The sequence below is a fragment of the Saccopteryx leptura genome, chromosome 11 (genome assembly GCF_036850995.1).
Source record: "Saccopteryx leptura isolate mSacLep1 chromosome 11, mSacLep1_pri_phased_curated, whole genome shotgun sequence".
Taxonomy (NCBI): Eukaryota; Metazoa; Chordata; class Mammalia; order Chiroptera; family Emballonuridae; genus Saccopteryx; species Saccopteryx leptura.
In genome coordinates, this window is record NC_089513.1 from 49,881,469 (window position 1) to 49,896,635 (window position 15,167).

Below are 15,167 nucleotides of genomic sequence, written 5' to 3' on the forward strand. Positions count from 1 at the left end.
CTTGAAGTAGTTATACAGTGCTATGAGTTTTCCTCTTAAGACTTCCTTCACTGCATCCCTTAGATTTTTTGGTTGTTATGTCATTTTCATTTGTTTCCAGGTTATCTTTAATTTCTTCCTTGATCTCATTGTTAACCCATTCATTTTTCTTTTATTTTTTTATTGGGGTGACATTGTTTAACAAAATTATACAGGTTTCAGGTGCACAATGCTACAACATATTATCTGTACACTGTATTGTCATCCCAAGGCAAATCTCCATCCATTACCACTTGTCCTTCCTATACCCACCTCCACTTCTCAATACCCTACCTGTCCCCAGTAATCACCACACTGTTATCAGGTCTTTGAGTTGTGTGGTTTTTTTCTTTCAACCCCCTTCATTATTTAGTACAGTGATTTTCAACCATTTCATCTGATGCCACAAAGAAACTAATTAAAATTCTGTGCACACCAAAAACATACTTTTGCCAATCTGAAAAAAAAATAGGTGTAATTTTGATTCACTCATACCAGATGACTATCATTAGGTAGGCTATTGTCATTTTTTCATTTCACAATCTAAGAGGAAAGAGGTCAGAGCCTCTGACTAGTCAAGTATTTCATGTTTTAAAAATTCTTGCAGCACATCATTTGAAAATCACTGGTTTAGTAACATTATTTAGCTTCCATCTCTGTGTGTTTTCTGGTGTGTTTTTTTTTCTTGTGATTGACTTCTTGTTTCATACCATTATGGTCAGATAAAATCCTTAATATGATTTGAATCTTATTAAATTTATTGAGACTTGTCCTAACATATGCTCAATCCTAGAAAATGTTCCAAATGCACTTGAAGAGAATGTACATTCTGCTGCTTTTGGGATAAAATGCTCTGAAGATATCAATTAAATCCATCTCTTCTAGTGTGTCACTTAAGACTGCTGCTTCCTTGTTGATTTTCTTTCTGGACGATATATCCATTGATATCAATGAGGTGTTATAATCCCCTAATATGATTATAACTGTCAATCTCTCCTTTATGTCCATCAGGATTTGCCTTACATATTTAGGTGCTCCTATGTTGGTTACTTAATGCTTACAAGGGTTATAACCTCTTGTTCGATTGCTGTCTTTATCATTAAGTAGTGTCCTTATTTGTTTCTTACTATTGCTTTTGTTTCAAAGTCTATTTTGTCTGACTTAAGTATTGCTACCCCAGCTTTTTTATTTCTATTTACATGAAATTTTCAATTCCCTTTACTTTTAGTGCGTGTTATCTTTTCATTCTGAGGCGGGTCTCTTGTAGACAGCATATATATGGTTCTTGTTTTCTTAGCCATTCAGCTACCCTGTGTTTTGATTGGAGCACTTAAGCCATTTACATTTAAAGTGATTATTGATAGGTACGTATTTATTGCCATCTTAATCTTTATAATTAAGTTCCTCTGTTGTTGTTCTGTTTCTTTCCTCCTACTGCTACTGCTCCTCATCCCCATCTTGCTCTCCCTCCCCTTCTCTTCCTCTTCTTCAAGAAGACCCTTTAGCATTTCTTGTAATACTAGCTTGGTGGTAATGAACTCCTTTAGCTTTTTCTTGTCTGAGAAGCTCATTATTTCTCCTTCAATTTTAAATAGCCTTGCTGGGTAAGGTAGTCTTGGTTGTAGGCCCTTGCTTTTCATCATTTTGAATATTACATGCCAATCTTTTCTGGTTTAAAATATTCCATTGAGAATTCATCTGAAAGTCCATAGTAGCTCCCTTGTAGGTCACTGACTTTCTCTTACTGCTTTTATGATTCTTTGCCCTGGATGGTGGTACAGTAGATAAAGCATTGTTCCTGAGTGCTGAGGTCACTGGTTGATCCCAAGGTTGCCAGCTCAAACCCATGGGTGCCAGCTCAATCTTGAAGGCTCTGGTTCAATGCCTGAGGTTGTCAGTTCAAGACCCCATCAAGGCACATATGAAAAGCAATCAATGGCACAACTAAGTGGAATTAACTAATTGTATCTCTCAAAAACAAATACATAAAAGATTCTATTTTTTTCTCTTTTTGCTGCCCTGATTGGTTTTCTGCTACCTTGTCTTACAAATCACTGATGCAATACTCTGCTTCATCCAACTTACTGTTTATTTCTTCTAGTGTATTCTTCATTGCAGGTATTGTACTCATCTCTGACTTGTCCTTTTTTATAGTTTTATGACCTTTTTCAAGCTGTTGAAGTTCTAAGTTCCTTGAAGTTCTCACTTAGTTCCTTGAGCATCCTTATATCCACTTTTTCTAACTATGTATCTAAAAAAAAACTTGCCTCCACTTCATTTAGCATTTTTTTCTAGAGATTCTTCCTATTCGTTCATTTGAGGCATATTTGTCTTCCTATTTTGGCTGCCTCTTTGTGTCTGTTTCTATGAATTACATAGATCTGCTGTCTCCCAGTCTTAGTAGGGTGGCCTTGTGTAGCAGGTGTCCTGTGGGACACATTGGTTCAGTCTCCTTGGTCAGCTGATCTGGGTGCTCCAGGAACATCTCTTGTGTGGGTTATGTAAACCTTCTTGTTGTAATTGAGTCTTTATTGTTATTGGCCCCTTGGTGTGTGGGTTCAACCCTCAGGCTTTCTGACTGTGAGGATTGACCTTGGCAACACAGTATGAGCTGCTGTGAAGTTGCTAACCACATAAAACAGAATTCACTTCAAAAGGGTCTGGTGCCTGGCAAAATCTCCCTTTGGATATGCTGCTATGAAGCTAATCAAATCCTGCTCTGATGTCTGAAATTAGCCACTGGGTATGTTGGTTCTGGGGTCTCTTAGGAAGGATGCTGGTGCAGGCCAATGTCAAACACTGCCTGTAACTGGCCCTGGGCAGTCTATTTGGGGCTGCCTCTGTTGGGTGTATGTGCACATGGGAAAGATCCAGCTATGAACTAAGGCCAGCTTCCACCAGTATCAAACCCAGGGGAGGTCAGAAAATGCCCAAAGCAACCCAATTCCACCTCTACCTACCTCCACCTGCATGCTTCCCAATAGTCACTGAAAAATCCCCTAGTGGTACTCAAGTTGTATGAAGTAGGTTCTCAGTGAGTCTCCAAGTAAGGCCAAGTAATGTTCACCAAATCGACACCAGTTCAACCTTGCTGCCAGTGCTGGGTCTGAGGCCACTCAGAAAATATCACAGGGTATACCAAGTCAAGCTGCCACCCTCTGGGTGCTTGCACATCTTTGTGGTTGGGCAGGATGTCAGGAAGTCATCAGGCTGAGGCCAGCAGACTTTATCAGGCCTAAACAAATCAAGGTTTGGCCAGGTGAAGGGAGGGCTCTGCATCACTCAAATGTGTGAGGGAAAAATGGCCTCCCTCTAGAACCACACAACTCAGTCTATCCCAGATTTTTCCAGGAGACCAAGCTCAGCAGTGAGGGCCACCATGAGTCAAACGGATAGTACTAGTGGATCTCCCAAGATAGGGAGGCACTGATCGGGCCTGGTAGAAGGTTGGAGTGTGACCCCTACCCAAGAGCCACATGACTCAATGTGTCCCAGATTCTGCTCAGACCTCCCAGGGTACTTACACTCAGTAGAGCGGGGACACCAGAGTCTGGAGGGTGGATCAGTGACTCTCCTATGAGGGCGAGGTGCTATTCAGGTTCACTGGGAAGTGGGGGTAATGGCCCCACCCCAAAGCCACACAAGTCAGTCACTAATACCCTGAATCTACCCTGACCTCTAGATCCCAGCCCAAGCAGCTAATTCCTCAGCAGGGCATGAGCTCCTCAGGGTGGGGCGACAGGGATTCTAGAGAGTGGGACTATTGCATTCCCCCAAGCTGATGCCATAATGAGGGGAGTGCTTCACCCAAGCATGATTTATCTGTGGTATGGGAGAGATACCCAGCACAGGGATCCTGAGAGATGTCCCTTCAGCTCTCTCCCCAGAGCCACAAACCCCAGTCTCTTTTCACACAATTCTAGTCCATTCTGCCCTCACTCCACCAGAGCCCAGGATGAGTGGCTGCAAAGGAGATTTTGTGCACTGGCCCTTTAAAAGGGCACCTGTGTGTCTAGCAGACTACGTCTCTCTGTGGCAGACAAAATCCCCACTGACTTTTACAGCCAGGTATTATGTGGGCATGTATTCCTGCTCTAGAGTTCTGGGCTGGGGAGCGTGGCATGGGGTTGAGACCCCACACTCCTCAGAGGTAACTTTTACAGCTGATATATCCCTCCAGAATTCCAGATGCCATGAGACTGGGGCCAGCCCTTTTCCCATCTCTGCCCTTCCTACCAGTCTTGATGTGGCTTCTTCTATAAATTCTTGGTTATAATACTTCTGCTCAGCTAGTCTTTAGTTGCTTATTCAGGTTAATCTATATTTTAGTTGTAATTCCAGTTTTGTCCTAGGAAGAGGTGAGTGTAGCTTTAACGTACTCTGCCACCATCTTGGATCCACCTCAGACATTTTTATAAGAAATATTTTAAAATTATATTCCTAGAAAGACAAGAAAACTTACAAATACTTGAAAAGTGACCTTAAACACAATTTAAAAGCCTCCAAAAATGTTTCCTAAACTCAGTACAAACTTGGCAGGTCTTTGAATGCTTTCCCCAGTATGTAACAGTGTAACAGAAGCTGCATATTTGGGATGTACTGGGGTCACATAAACAGTATAAGTGAGTGACGTGGAGCAAGAGGTACTGTCATAAACTGAAAGAACACAGCCCCTCCCAAAAGAGCTTCCACCACTGAGTCTTACAAAATGATACTAGATAAGAATACATGCCACAGTGTAGCCAGAACACCTAAAGTTTAAAGAGAAGCAGAAATCTGAACTTTTATGTGAAATTTCCTGATTTTTTAAAGAATGATAGTTCAATAAAATTTTATAACATTTTGTGGCCTAACAAAACATATCCATAGGCAGAATTATGATCTGTGAGCCACCGTACAGGCTTTGTGACATTTTCAATAACAAAGTCTTACCCTCTTTTTAAAAGCTTACATCTTTATTTGTAATAAGCCTAGAATAATATACAATACTAATGCAACTGAAGTAAAATTCATCTCAAAATTATATGAAGGCTAGCCCCTTCTGGCCGTTATGCTGAACAACCAAGTCCTGTTTCAATTTCTAAGCATATTGGTAATAAAAGAAAAAATCAGTTAAAATGAAGGGAGAGGGATGAGCAAAAACTGAAGAAAATCACAACTTTGGGATCAGAATCAGCTTCTAGACTCCAGAGCAATAAAATAATCCACATGTTGAAATTTGAGAACTTCATTGCCCCAACTAGTCCAACCTGGCTGTAAATTTCGAGCAAACAATTCCAAACATTCTCCATCTGGCTTGATATAGTCTTGTAAAACCTCTGTCCAGAAAAAAAAAAAGACAAAACACACAAATATAATTATTAAGAACTGTGTCAATATCCTTTTAGCAGTTAAGAGTAGAAAAGCAAAAATATTACCTTAAAAAAAAAGGCATCAAATTAATTTCCAGGATTTCATCACAAGCTTTGCTATTTATAAGTACAAAGCCATTTGAAATTAAGTACCCTTGAGATTGAGAACAACACAAGAACTTTCAGTTGCCATGATTTATCGGTTTCATTTGTAGATGAGAAATGAGGATTTTAACACCCACACAGATGACTTTTCAGTTTTCCAATACTGCTGACACATCTCCTGAGTACAAACTTAATTTATTTTTAATAAATGTAATGCATACATGAAAAAGAAGTCTAGAGTAACAATACAAACAAAACTCGCTTCAAAAACTAAGGTAGCTCTCTTGGTTCCTGAGATTATCATTAGCAGAAAAAGGCCAGAGGGAGCAGAGCAGAGAGCAGAGAAAGGCCACGTGGAGGAGGCCAGGAGAAGTAGCCAAGATGGCGGAGTGTTGAGTGAGAAGCCAGTTAGTGCAGAGTTTGCACAGGGAGAAGGAAGGAGATGGAGAACAAGGTGAATAAGTCTGGTGAGCTAGAAACCTTTGATTCTAGGAAACTCGGATAAGTCAGTAGCTTTGTGAGCACTGAATGTGAGTGGGTTTTGGAGCCCAGTGTATGTTTTACTTACCCGCCGGGTGCAAGCTAGAATTAAAGATGACAGCCCATAAAAAATAAATAAATAAATAAATAAATAAATAAATAAATAAATAAATAAATAAATAAAAACTAAGGTAAAATATGTCTCTGCAAACACATACTTTTATGAAAGTGAAGTGAAGTAAATAAAGAGTTGGGCACATAACAAAATATTCAGAACATATAACTAACAAATAACTACATCCCCTTAGCTATAACTTGGTAGTACTAAGAACATTCCTTCACTTACAAATTATAGATCCTTATTTAGCTAAAATTTCACTATATTATTTCCACAGTTAAGTATCCCTTATTCGATGTATTAATATGGAAATTAAATTTTGTTCCAAAAAGGTACCACATTTATATTGGCTACATAGCTGTGATCAACACTAACAGAAAGAAAAGAATACCACAGAAGCTTTTTTTTAAAGCCCATGCTTATTTGTGTGACAAATATTTAAGTCAATTTAACCTTGATCACATTGCTAAGTGAGCAATATTAACCAATTACAGAAGCTGGGTATGAAAAAACAATTCAGTGATGAAAGTCAATAGACAGGTAAAATATAATATTAATTGCTATACAAGACAGTTTGGAAGAAATCTATCAAATTACTTTTGGGTATAAGAAGGGTTTCTTATATATACTTGATGTAGGTGCAATTTAAAAGGCAATATATAAAAAATTTTATGTTTAATAGTGTCCAATTGCTCTTACAGCAAAATAGTTATTTGTCTAAAAGCACTAGTCCTGTTTATCAAAAACCAAAGAATTAAAAGTATTGTCTATAACTCACTAAATTAAAATTTGGACTTTGCCAGCTTCTAGGACAGCGGTTCTCAACCTGTGGGTCGCGACCCCGGCGGGGGTTGAACGACCAAAACACAGGGGTCGCCTAAAGCCATCAGAAATACATATTTTAAAAATGTATTGTAGCCCTGGCCGGTTGGCTCAGCGGTAGAGCGTCGGCCTGGTGTGCGGAGGACCTGGGTTCGATTCCCGGCCAGGGCACACAGGAGAAGCGCCCATTTGCTTCTCCACCCCTCTGCTGCACCTTCCTCTCTGTCTCTCTCTTCCCCTCCCGCAGCCAAGGCTCCATTGGAGCAAAGATGGCCCGGGCGCTGGGGATGGCTCTGTGGCCTCTGCCTCAGGCGCTAGAGTGGCTCTGGTCGCAACATGGCGATGCCCAGGATGGGCAGAGCATCGCCCCCTGGTGGGAAGAGCGTCGCCCCCTGGTGGGCGTGCCGGGTGGATCCCGGTCGGGCGCATGCGGGAGTCTGTCTGACTGTCTCTCCCTGTTTCCAGCTTCAGAAAAATGCAAAAAAAAAAAAAAAAAGTATAATAAATATGTATTTTCCGATGGCTTTAGGCGACCCCTGTGATTTGGTCGTTCGACCCCCGCCGGGGTCGCGACCCACAGGTTGAGAACCGCTGTTCTAGGAGATGGTGACATGAAGACTTCTAGTGCTTTTCTAAGTGTATAATTAAATGTTGCCAAACTTGAAAGAGAAATATTTCTCCATAGTCTTAGAGGACAATAATCCTTTATCACTTGTCCATTTTTTCCTCCATGAATTCAATGCCTTACCAGCCTCAATTCACTTTTAATGTGGTCTATGGTCATAATGAAACAGGGTTCTCTTTCTTTGTTTTTGCTTATTTCTTCAGTTTTTCTTTTAGTACAAAGATGTGAGTAACTCTATTTTGGAACTCTAAACTGGAGTCAGTCAGTCAAAAATGTTTACTATTCTGAGCATCCACTCTAATCAGTGCTATGGGTTTTAACAAGAAAAAGCTATCCGTCTTCTAAGAGTTTACAACCTAATAGAAAAGATGGCCAGGTACTTAGAGTGGAAAAATACATACGACATAAACCCATTTACCACCTCCTCCTTTCTCAATGTACCCTTTCTCACATGATATTTTTCTTTCCAGTTGACAAAAACAGAAAATCAAGGAGTAATAATGTCTTATGATGTTAAATTTCAAAACAAGGCAAAAGAAATAAAGACAAATTAATAAAAATGTTTTTGCCTTTCTAATTTTAAATATCAATTTAAGAGTAATGCAAAAAAAATAAAAGTGCAAAATCTTAAAAGTTTCATCACAGGAAAAAAAATTATAACTGCGTCTGGTGATGGATGGATATTAACTAGACTTACTGTTGGTGATCATTTCACAATACAGATGCTCAACTTACCATGCTTACATCCTGATAACCCATCACAAGTTAAAAATATCAAAGATCAAAAATGCATTTAACACACCTAACCTACTGAACATCAGAGCTGAACCTACACCTACCTTAAACATCCTCAGAACACTTATTTAACACAATAAATGCACCATCATTTAGGTTTATAATCGTGTAGGTTTACAGTGATTGTTTACCCTTGTGATTGTGTGGCTGGCTGGGAGCAGTAGTTAGCTATTGCTGCCTAGCATTATGAGAGATTACGGTACTGCATATCACCAGCCCAGGAAAAGATAAAAATTCTAAGTAGCATTTGATTGAATGCATATCACTTTGGAACCATCGTAAAGTCAAAAATTGTAAGTTGGGGACCATCTGTATATATGTATATATATATATGACATTATGCAGTACACCTGTAAGTAATATATCAGTTATATCTCAATTACAAAGTACATAAATGCAAATGTATAAATTTAAATATAACATGTACATACTTGGGTAATTACATAACACCTGGCATTAGTAAACATACTCTAACCAACAGAGAGAAAGTAGTAATCCACACAGAGCCAGTCATGCCCCTTTTGCTCTGGAAGCAAGAAGCACAGCTAGGGAAGAAGCTGCTCGAACAGTAGACAGACTCTCATCAAACTGTTTTACTCTTCAGATAGAAATGGTTACTAAGTAAAGTAGTAAAAATGAATGGAAATTCCTCTAAGGTAAAATATAAAAAAAAAAAAAACTTTTATCAAAGACTTTTATTTCATAATTTTCATATTAAATCTTTAAACCAAAAAGTATACATTTATGTTAGGTTGTAAGCCATAACTATTGGTGGCTAATCTTTCGATCTAAGGAGGAAACTTCAAAACTTAAAAATAGAGTAAATGTATCATTTAAAATGAAATATGCTGCCAATTTAGATTTTTCTATATTTTGCAGCAGAAATAGCAAGTTATAACTAAAAAACCTTGATATTTCTAGAAGCAAAAGAGAACATTTCATTTTATAAATTTTCAGCTTAAAAACACTTACATGCAGCCCTGGCCGGTTGGCTCAGCAGTAGAGCGTCGGCCTAGCGTGCGGAGGACCCGAGTTCGATTCCCGGCCAGGGCATACAGGAGAAGTGCCCATTTGCTTCTCCACCCCTCCCCCTCTCCTTCCTCTCTGTCTCTCTCTTCCCCTCCCGCAGCCAAGGCTCCATTGGAGCAAAGATGGCCCGGGCGCTGGGGATGGCTCTGTGGCCTCTGCCTCAGGCGCTAGAGTGGCTCTGGTCGCAACATGGTGACGCCCAGGATGGGCAGAGCATCGCCCCCTGGTGGGCAGAGCTTCGCCCCTGGTGGGCGTGCCGGGTGGATCCCGGTCGGGCGCATGCGGGAGTCTGTCTGACTGTCTCTCCCTGTTTCCAGCTTCAGAAAAATGAAAAAAACAAACAAACAAACAAAAACACATTTACATGCAAAAGTTCTAAACATTATATACATAACATGTATCATCCCAAATCCTAGAGTTATAATCTCGAAGTAAAATACAATACAGAAATCTGGAAGTTACTTTCTGGTAGTTTTAATCTGTATGGCTCTACACCCAAAATACATGCACTGCTATATAATAACATGAACTTAAAAATCAAGGATTACAAATCTTTCTCATCCACCACTACTTACCCAAAGCAGAACAATTACATATATGGAGTAATGTAAACCCCCCCCCCCACCAAAAAAAATCTAACTTTTGTTTTTTAAATGGTTCTCAGTTCTAAAAATGTGCTTGTGCTGCTCTCTGTTGGGAATAAGGCAGAACTGTATTTCATAGATACAGGCTGTAACACTAATTTTTATTAGCAGTAACAGATGACATTGTTTCACTATTTAAAAACTTTATTTCTTAAAACTAATCTTTAAACATAATTTTATTATATTTAAAAGTAATTAATAAATAGTTTAATTATCATTTAAGAATGAAAGGTTTTGTGTCTTATCTTTTGGATTTTTTTTTTTTTTTTTTTTCCATTTTTCTGAAGCTGGAAACGGGGAGAGACAGTCAGACAGACTCCCGCATGCGCCCGACCGGGATCCACCCGGCACGCCCACCAGGGGCGATGCTCTGCCCACCAGGGGGGCGATGCTCTGCCCATCCTGGGCGTCGCCATATTGCGACCAGAGCCACTCTAGCGCCTGAGGCAGAGGCCACAGAGCCATCCCCAGCGCCCGGTCCATCTTTGCTCCAATGGAGCCTTGGCTGCGGGAGGGGAAGAGAGAGACAGAGAGGAAAGCGCGGCGGAGGGGTGGAGAAGCAAAAGGGCGCTTCTCCTGTGTGCCCTGGCCGGGAATCGAACCCGGGTCCTCCGCACGCTAGGCCGACGCTCTACCGCTGAGCCAACCGGCCAGGGCTCTTTTGGATTTTTAAAAGTAAAAAAGTAAGCCCTAAGGCAAACACTAAATTAAGTTTTGATACTCAGTGACTGGTAAAGAAAATTCAAATGAGAATACAAATTAGACTTCCTTCATCAAGTATAACTGGTGCCAAACAACTTTCTCAAAAGAAAAATAGAATCTCACTCTTTATTTAAGTCACATATTTAATGCATTAAAGAATCTATGACAGTCCAAATTTTAAAGGCAATAATTCATTGAGAATCTTTATAAGTCAAAGAATTAATCATCAGGTAGACATATGAATATTTCTCAAATAAAGTAATAACACTATAATGTTTCTTCCGCATAATCAATTAAGATAACAGAAAGCCTACGTGCTACCAATAAAAATTCTTTGGGCCTAACTGGTGGTGATAGAATAGATAAGTGTCGTTCTGAGATGCTGAGGTTGCTGGCTTGAACTCGGGGGATGGGGGGGCTTATACTGCTGAGCACAGGCTCACCGGCTTGAGCACAGAGTCACTGGCTTGAGTGTGGGATCATAGACATGACCCCATGGTCACTGGCTTAAGCCCCGAGGTTACTGGCTTGAAGCCCAAGGTTGCTGGCTTGAGCCCAAGGTCGCTGGCTTGAAGCCCAAGGTTGCTGGCTTGAGAAAGGGGTCATTTGCCTGGCTGAAGCCCCAGGTCAAGGCACATATGAGAAAGCAGTTAATGAACAACTAAGGAGCCACAACTATGAGAGGATGCTTCTCATCTCTCTTCCTTCCTGTCTGTCTGTCCATCCATATCTATCTTTCTCTCTCCCCCTCCCCAAAAAAAATTATTTGGGGAATTTGTATTCACTTTCCTGCATATACTAGCTCATAAACTGTATCATTTTCTGCAAAATAATACGATAGTCTGGCAGCCTGTAGTTTTCCTGAGTGACAGCTTTAAAAGTCTGGGGGTTTTTAATCAGGGATCACCAAATTTAATAAAATACATAGGCCCTGGCCTGTGGCTTAGTGATAGTGTCAGTCCAGCATATGGACAACCCAGGTTGGAGTCCCATTAAAGGCACATAGGAGAAGTGACTATTGGCTTCTCCCTTTTCTCTCCCTCTTCCCCTCCTGCAGCCAGTGGCTCAATTAGTTTAAGCACTGGCCCCACCCACTGAGGATAGCTCGGTTGGTCTGAGTGTATCAGCCTCAGGTGCTAAAAATAGCTCAGTTGGAAGCATTGGCCCTAAACGAGGTTCCAAGTAGATTCCAGTTGGAGTGAACCTGGGGGTCTGTCTCACTATCTCCCCACTCTCACAAAAAGAAAAAATTCCTTAAGAAATTATTTAATTATTTTAACAGTAAACTTTGAATTTCAAATTCCATATCTCCCAAAGACTTATATCCTATTTTTTAAACTCTCACTTGAAAATTCTAGCATTCACTGAGCTTCTACTATATGCTACAGAATTTCAAATATATTATAACCAATCCTCACAAATCTGAAAAATTAAATGTCATTATTCTGTATTTAAATGAAGACCTTGAAGTGAAAAATGATTAAAGTAACTCACTCAAGTAGCAGAACCAGGATTCAAACTCATGTCAGTCAATCTCCAAAGCCAAAACTTTCCATTATTACTTGCTGCTTAGTTTCATTGAACGATGAACATTATACTAAAACATTCACTAGTAAGAATTGCAGGCTGCAGCAATTAATTTTCTGATGGTTCAGAAAAGCAACACTACCTCAAAATAAAACCCTGAGAGTCTCTACTAAATATCAAGTGAATTCTAACCATCTCTAAATGCTATTCGAGCTCCTAGATTTAGAACAAGTAAGGGATAGAGCCCTGGTAGTAAAGCAAAGCTGGTAGCTAAACTACAGTCCTCAGAGGCCCCATGAGTCTTCATTCTGTCCAGGCCAGTGATGGTAGCAACCAGTAGTAAGGGAAACCTAAAAATGGTTTAAGAGGAAAGGCTGAGGTAATATAAAACTAATCTATGAAGCACATCCAGTGGTGTGTGGACCCGTCTCTTGCTTCAAAAGTACTTGGACAGAAGAGATCTAAACTCGCCTTCTTCCAGGCCCCACCCACCCTCCAACCTCTTTTCCAGTGGCAACCTCCAGGACCAGCAAACATCATTTCTTATAGTTAGCTCCTCCTGCTGACCAACCATGAGTTCTCAGATTAATCAGAATTACTCCACCAAGGGCAAGGCCTCCATCAGCTGTCTGGTCAACCTGCATCTGTGGGCACTGTACACCTACCTCTCTGGGCTTTTATTATTGCCACGATGATATGGCTCTGGAGAGCATGTGGCTACTTCTTCCATGAGTGGGCCACAGCATCTCTTAAAGATGCAAAGCCAGCAGGAGGGCAGAGCCCTCTTCCAGGACGTGCAGAGCTGTCCACGGAAGCCACCGTGACCCTGGAGCAGAACCTGAAGCAGGTCCTTTTGGATCTGCAGGCCCTGAGTTCTGCTGGCACAGGTGCTCTTCTCTGTGCCTTCTTGGAGAGCTCCTTCCTAGATGAGAAGTAAATCTCACCAAGAAGACGGGACCAGACTAACTCCTACAGGCTGACTGGCACTCGGGCTGGGTTAGCAAGTATCTCTTTAAAAGGCTCACCTTCAAGTACGACAAGGATCCTCCTGAGCCTGGTGGCCTCGAAGGGGCCCCTCTACATCACCAGTGTCAGGGCTTCTGCCTAAGCCTCTCCCTGCAGCCACTAGGCAGCCTTTAACCACCAGAGAGAGTCCTCTCCCAAGCCATGGCCCAAATTATAACAATAAGTCTTTTTGCAGGAAAAAAGAAAAACCCATTCATAAACCCTGCTATAAAAGTTTGAAATATTGATTAAAATAACATATCTGATTTAATCTCCAAACCTCTAGACCATTTAAATACTAAATTCAATCCTTTTGTTCAATTTGACAAAAGTCATAATAACAATTCTCTTTTTATAAAACATACCTGCAAGAGGTGGCTTATGTGAGTGAAGAGTACAGGGCACACTGACAAGTAGCTTGTGATCCGGAATGGGAACCACATCTCTAATTAAAACAGAACAACAAAAGTAAATTATAGTTTTAAAAACATTTTTATATATGTCACAGTTGCCTATACTTTTTCCACCTTTCAATCTAAATTTAAAATTAATTAATAGAAACAATAATGGAAATCAATTTAAGTATTAAGACATTTCCATGCCTGACCAGGTGGTGGCATGGTGGATAGGGCGTCGGATTGGGATGCAGAGGACCCGGGTTCAAAACTCCAAGGTTGCCATCTTGAGCGTGGGCTCATCTGGCTTGAGTGCATGCTCACCAGCTTCAGGGTGGGGTCGCTGGCTTGAGCGTGGGATCATAGACATGACCCCATGGTCGCTGGCTTGGGCCCAAGGTCACTGGCTTGAGCAAGGTGTCACTTGCTCTGCTATAGCCCCCCAGTCAAGGCACACATGAGAAAGCAATCAATGAACTAAGGAGACACAAGGAAGAATTGATGCTTCTCATTTCTCTCCCTTCCTGTCTGTCTGTCCCTATCTGTCCCTCTCTCTGTCTCTGTCTCTGTCACAAAGAAAATTTAAAAACACATTTCTAAACATTTCCTTTTCAGCAATAATGACAATTGCACACTAGACAAAACAAAATATATTATAAACTTCCATTTGCCATATCATTCAAACTTTTCTGATGTGGGACATTTTCAGATTTTTAAAAGTATAAAAATTAAGGAAAATCAATGATCATTTTATTAATAATTTTTAAAAATATAAAAATTAATGCATTTATATAATTTTTAAAAATCACCTTTCCTACCGTAATGGTAAAGCAGTTTTTTCTTGAACTCTCCCCAATATAAGACCTTCATAAGGCTTTTTGTGTGGAGAATCTAATGGGAACACAAACTCTCCTGACTTGGTGATCTGATAGGAAGAAATAAAAAAAAAACACATATATTATCATTTCAATATGTAATCAATTCAAAAAAGTTACTGAGCTCTGTTATATTCTTTCTTTCATACTAAGCTTCAGAGATCCAATATTTTAACTTAACACCACATCTCAGTTTGGACTAGCAACATGGTAACTACCATATTGAGCAAAGTAGTTGTAAGGGACTCAAAAATATTTTAAATATCACTTTATCATCTTGTACACGAAAATTCCTACATCACATTAACATTCATTCCTGGAAACCATGCCATAATTAAGTCATTTATTCATTCATTCAAATAATATTTCATGATTACTGGCAATATGACTAAGTAGATTATAACGTTTTCCTTTGTACAGGAAACAGTGTCATTAAATATTGTCAGAGCTAAAATTAATTATGAAAGCAGCTCAGAGATTGATGAGATAGACAATAATCCAATCCTTTGGCATTATAAATCCAGAAATCAATTTTATCATTTCACCCTGGAGTGATCAGACTCTCAAAGACTCACTTAAGCTAATCAAATTCAAAACACAATTTATAATAACACTATCAATTCTTTAATAAGCCATAGAACTATATATTGATATTTTCATTATCAGCATGTTCATA

At 39.9% G+C, this 15,167-nt stretch overlaps 1 protein-coding gene across 4 annotated transcripts in view; it reads right to left on the reverse strand.

The window, feature by feature from the left end:
• Positions 1-4,980: 4,980 nt before the first annotated feature.
• The window catches only part of METTL4 (methyltransferase 4, N6-adenosine), a 59,540-nt gene continuing 49,353 nt past the window's right edge, over positions 4,981-15,167 (reverse strand). For all 4 annotated transcript variants that reach the window (XM_066352438.1, XM_066352440.1, XM_066352436.1 and 1 more), the window contains exons 8-10: positions 14,435-14,541; positions 13,587-13,666; positions 4,981-5,336 (exon numbers count right to left, since the gene is read on the reverse strand). In XM_066352438.1, coding sequence (XP_066208535.1) covers positions 5,191-5,336; positions 13,587-13,666; positions 14,435-14,541 — 333 coding nt within the window. In that variant the 3' untranslated portion in view covers positions 4,981-5,190. The remainder of the gene's footprint in view (positions 5,337-13,586; positions 13,667-14,434; positions 14,542-15,167) is intronic.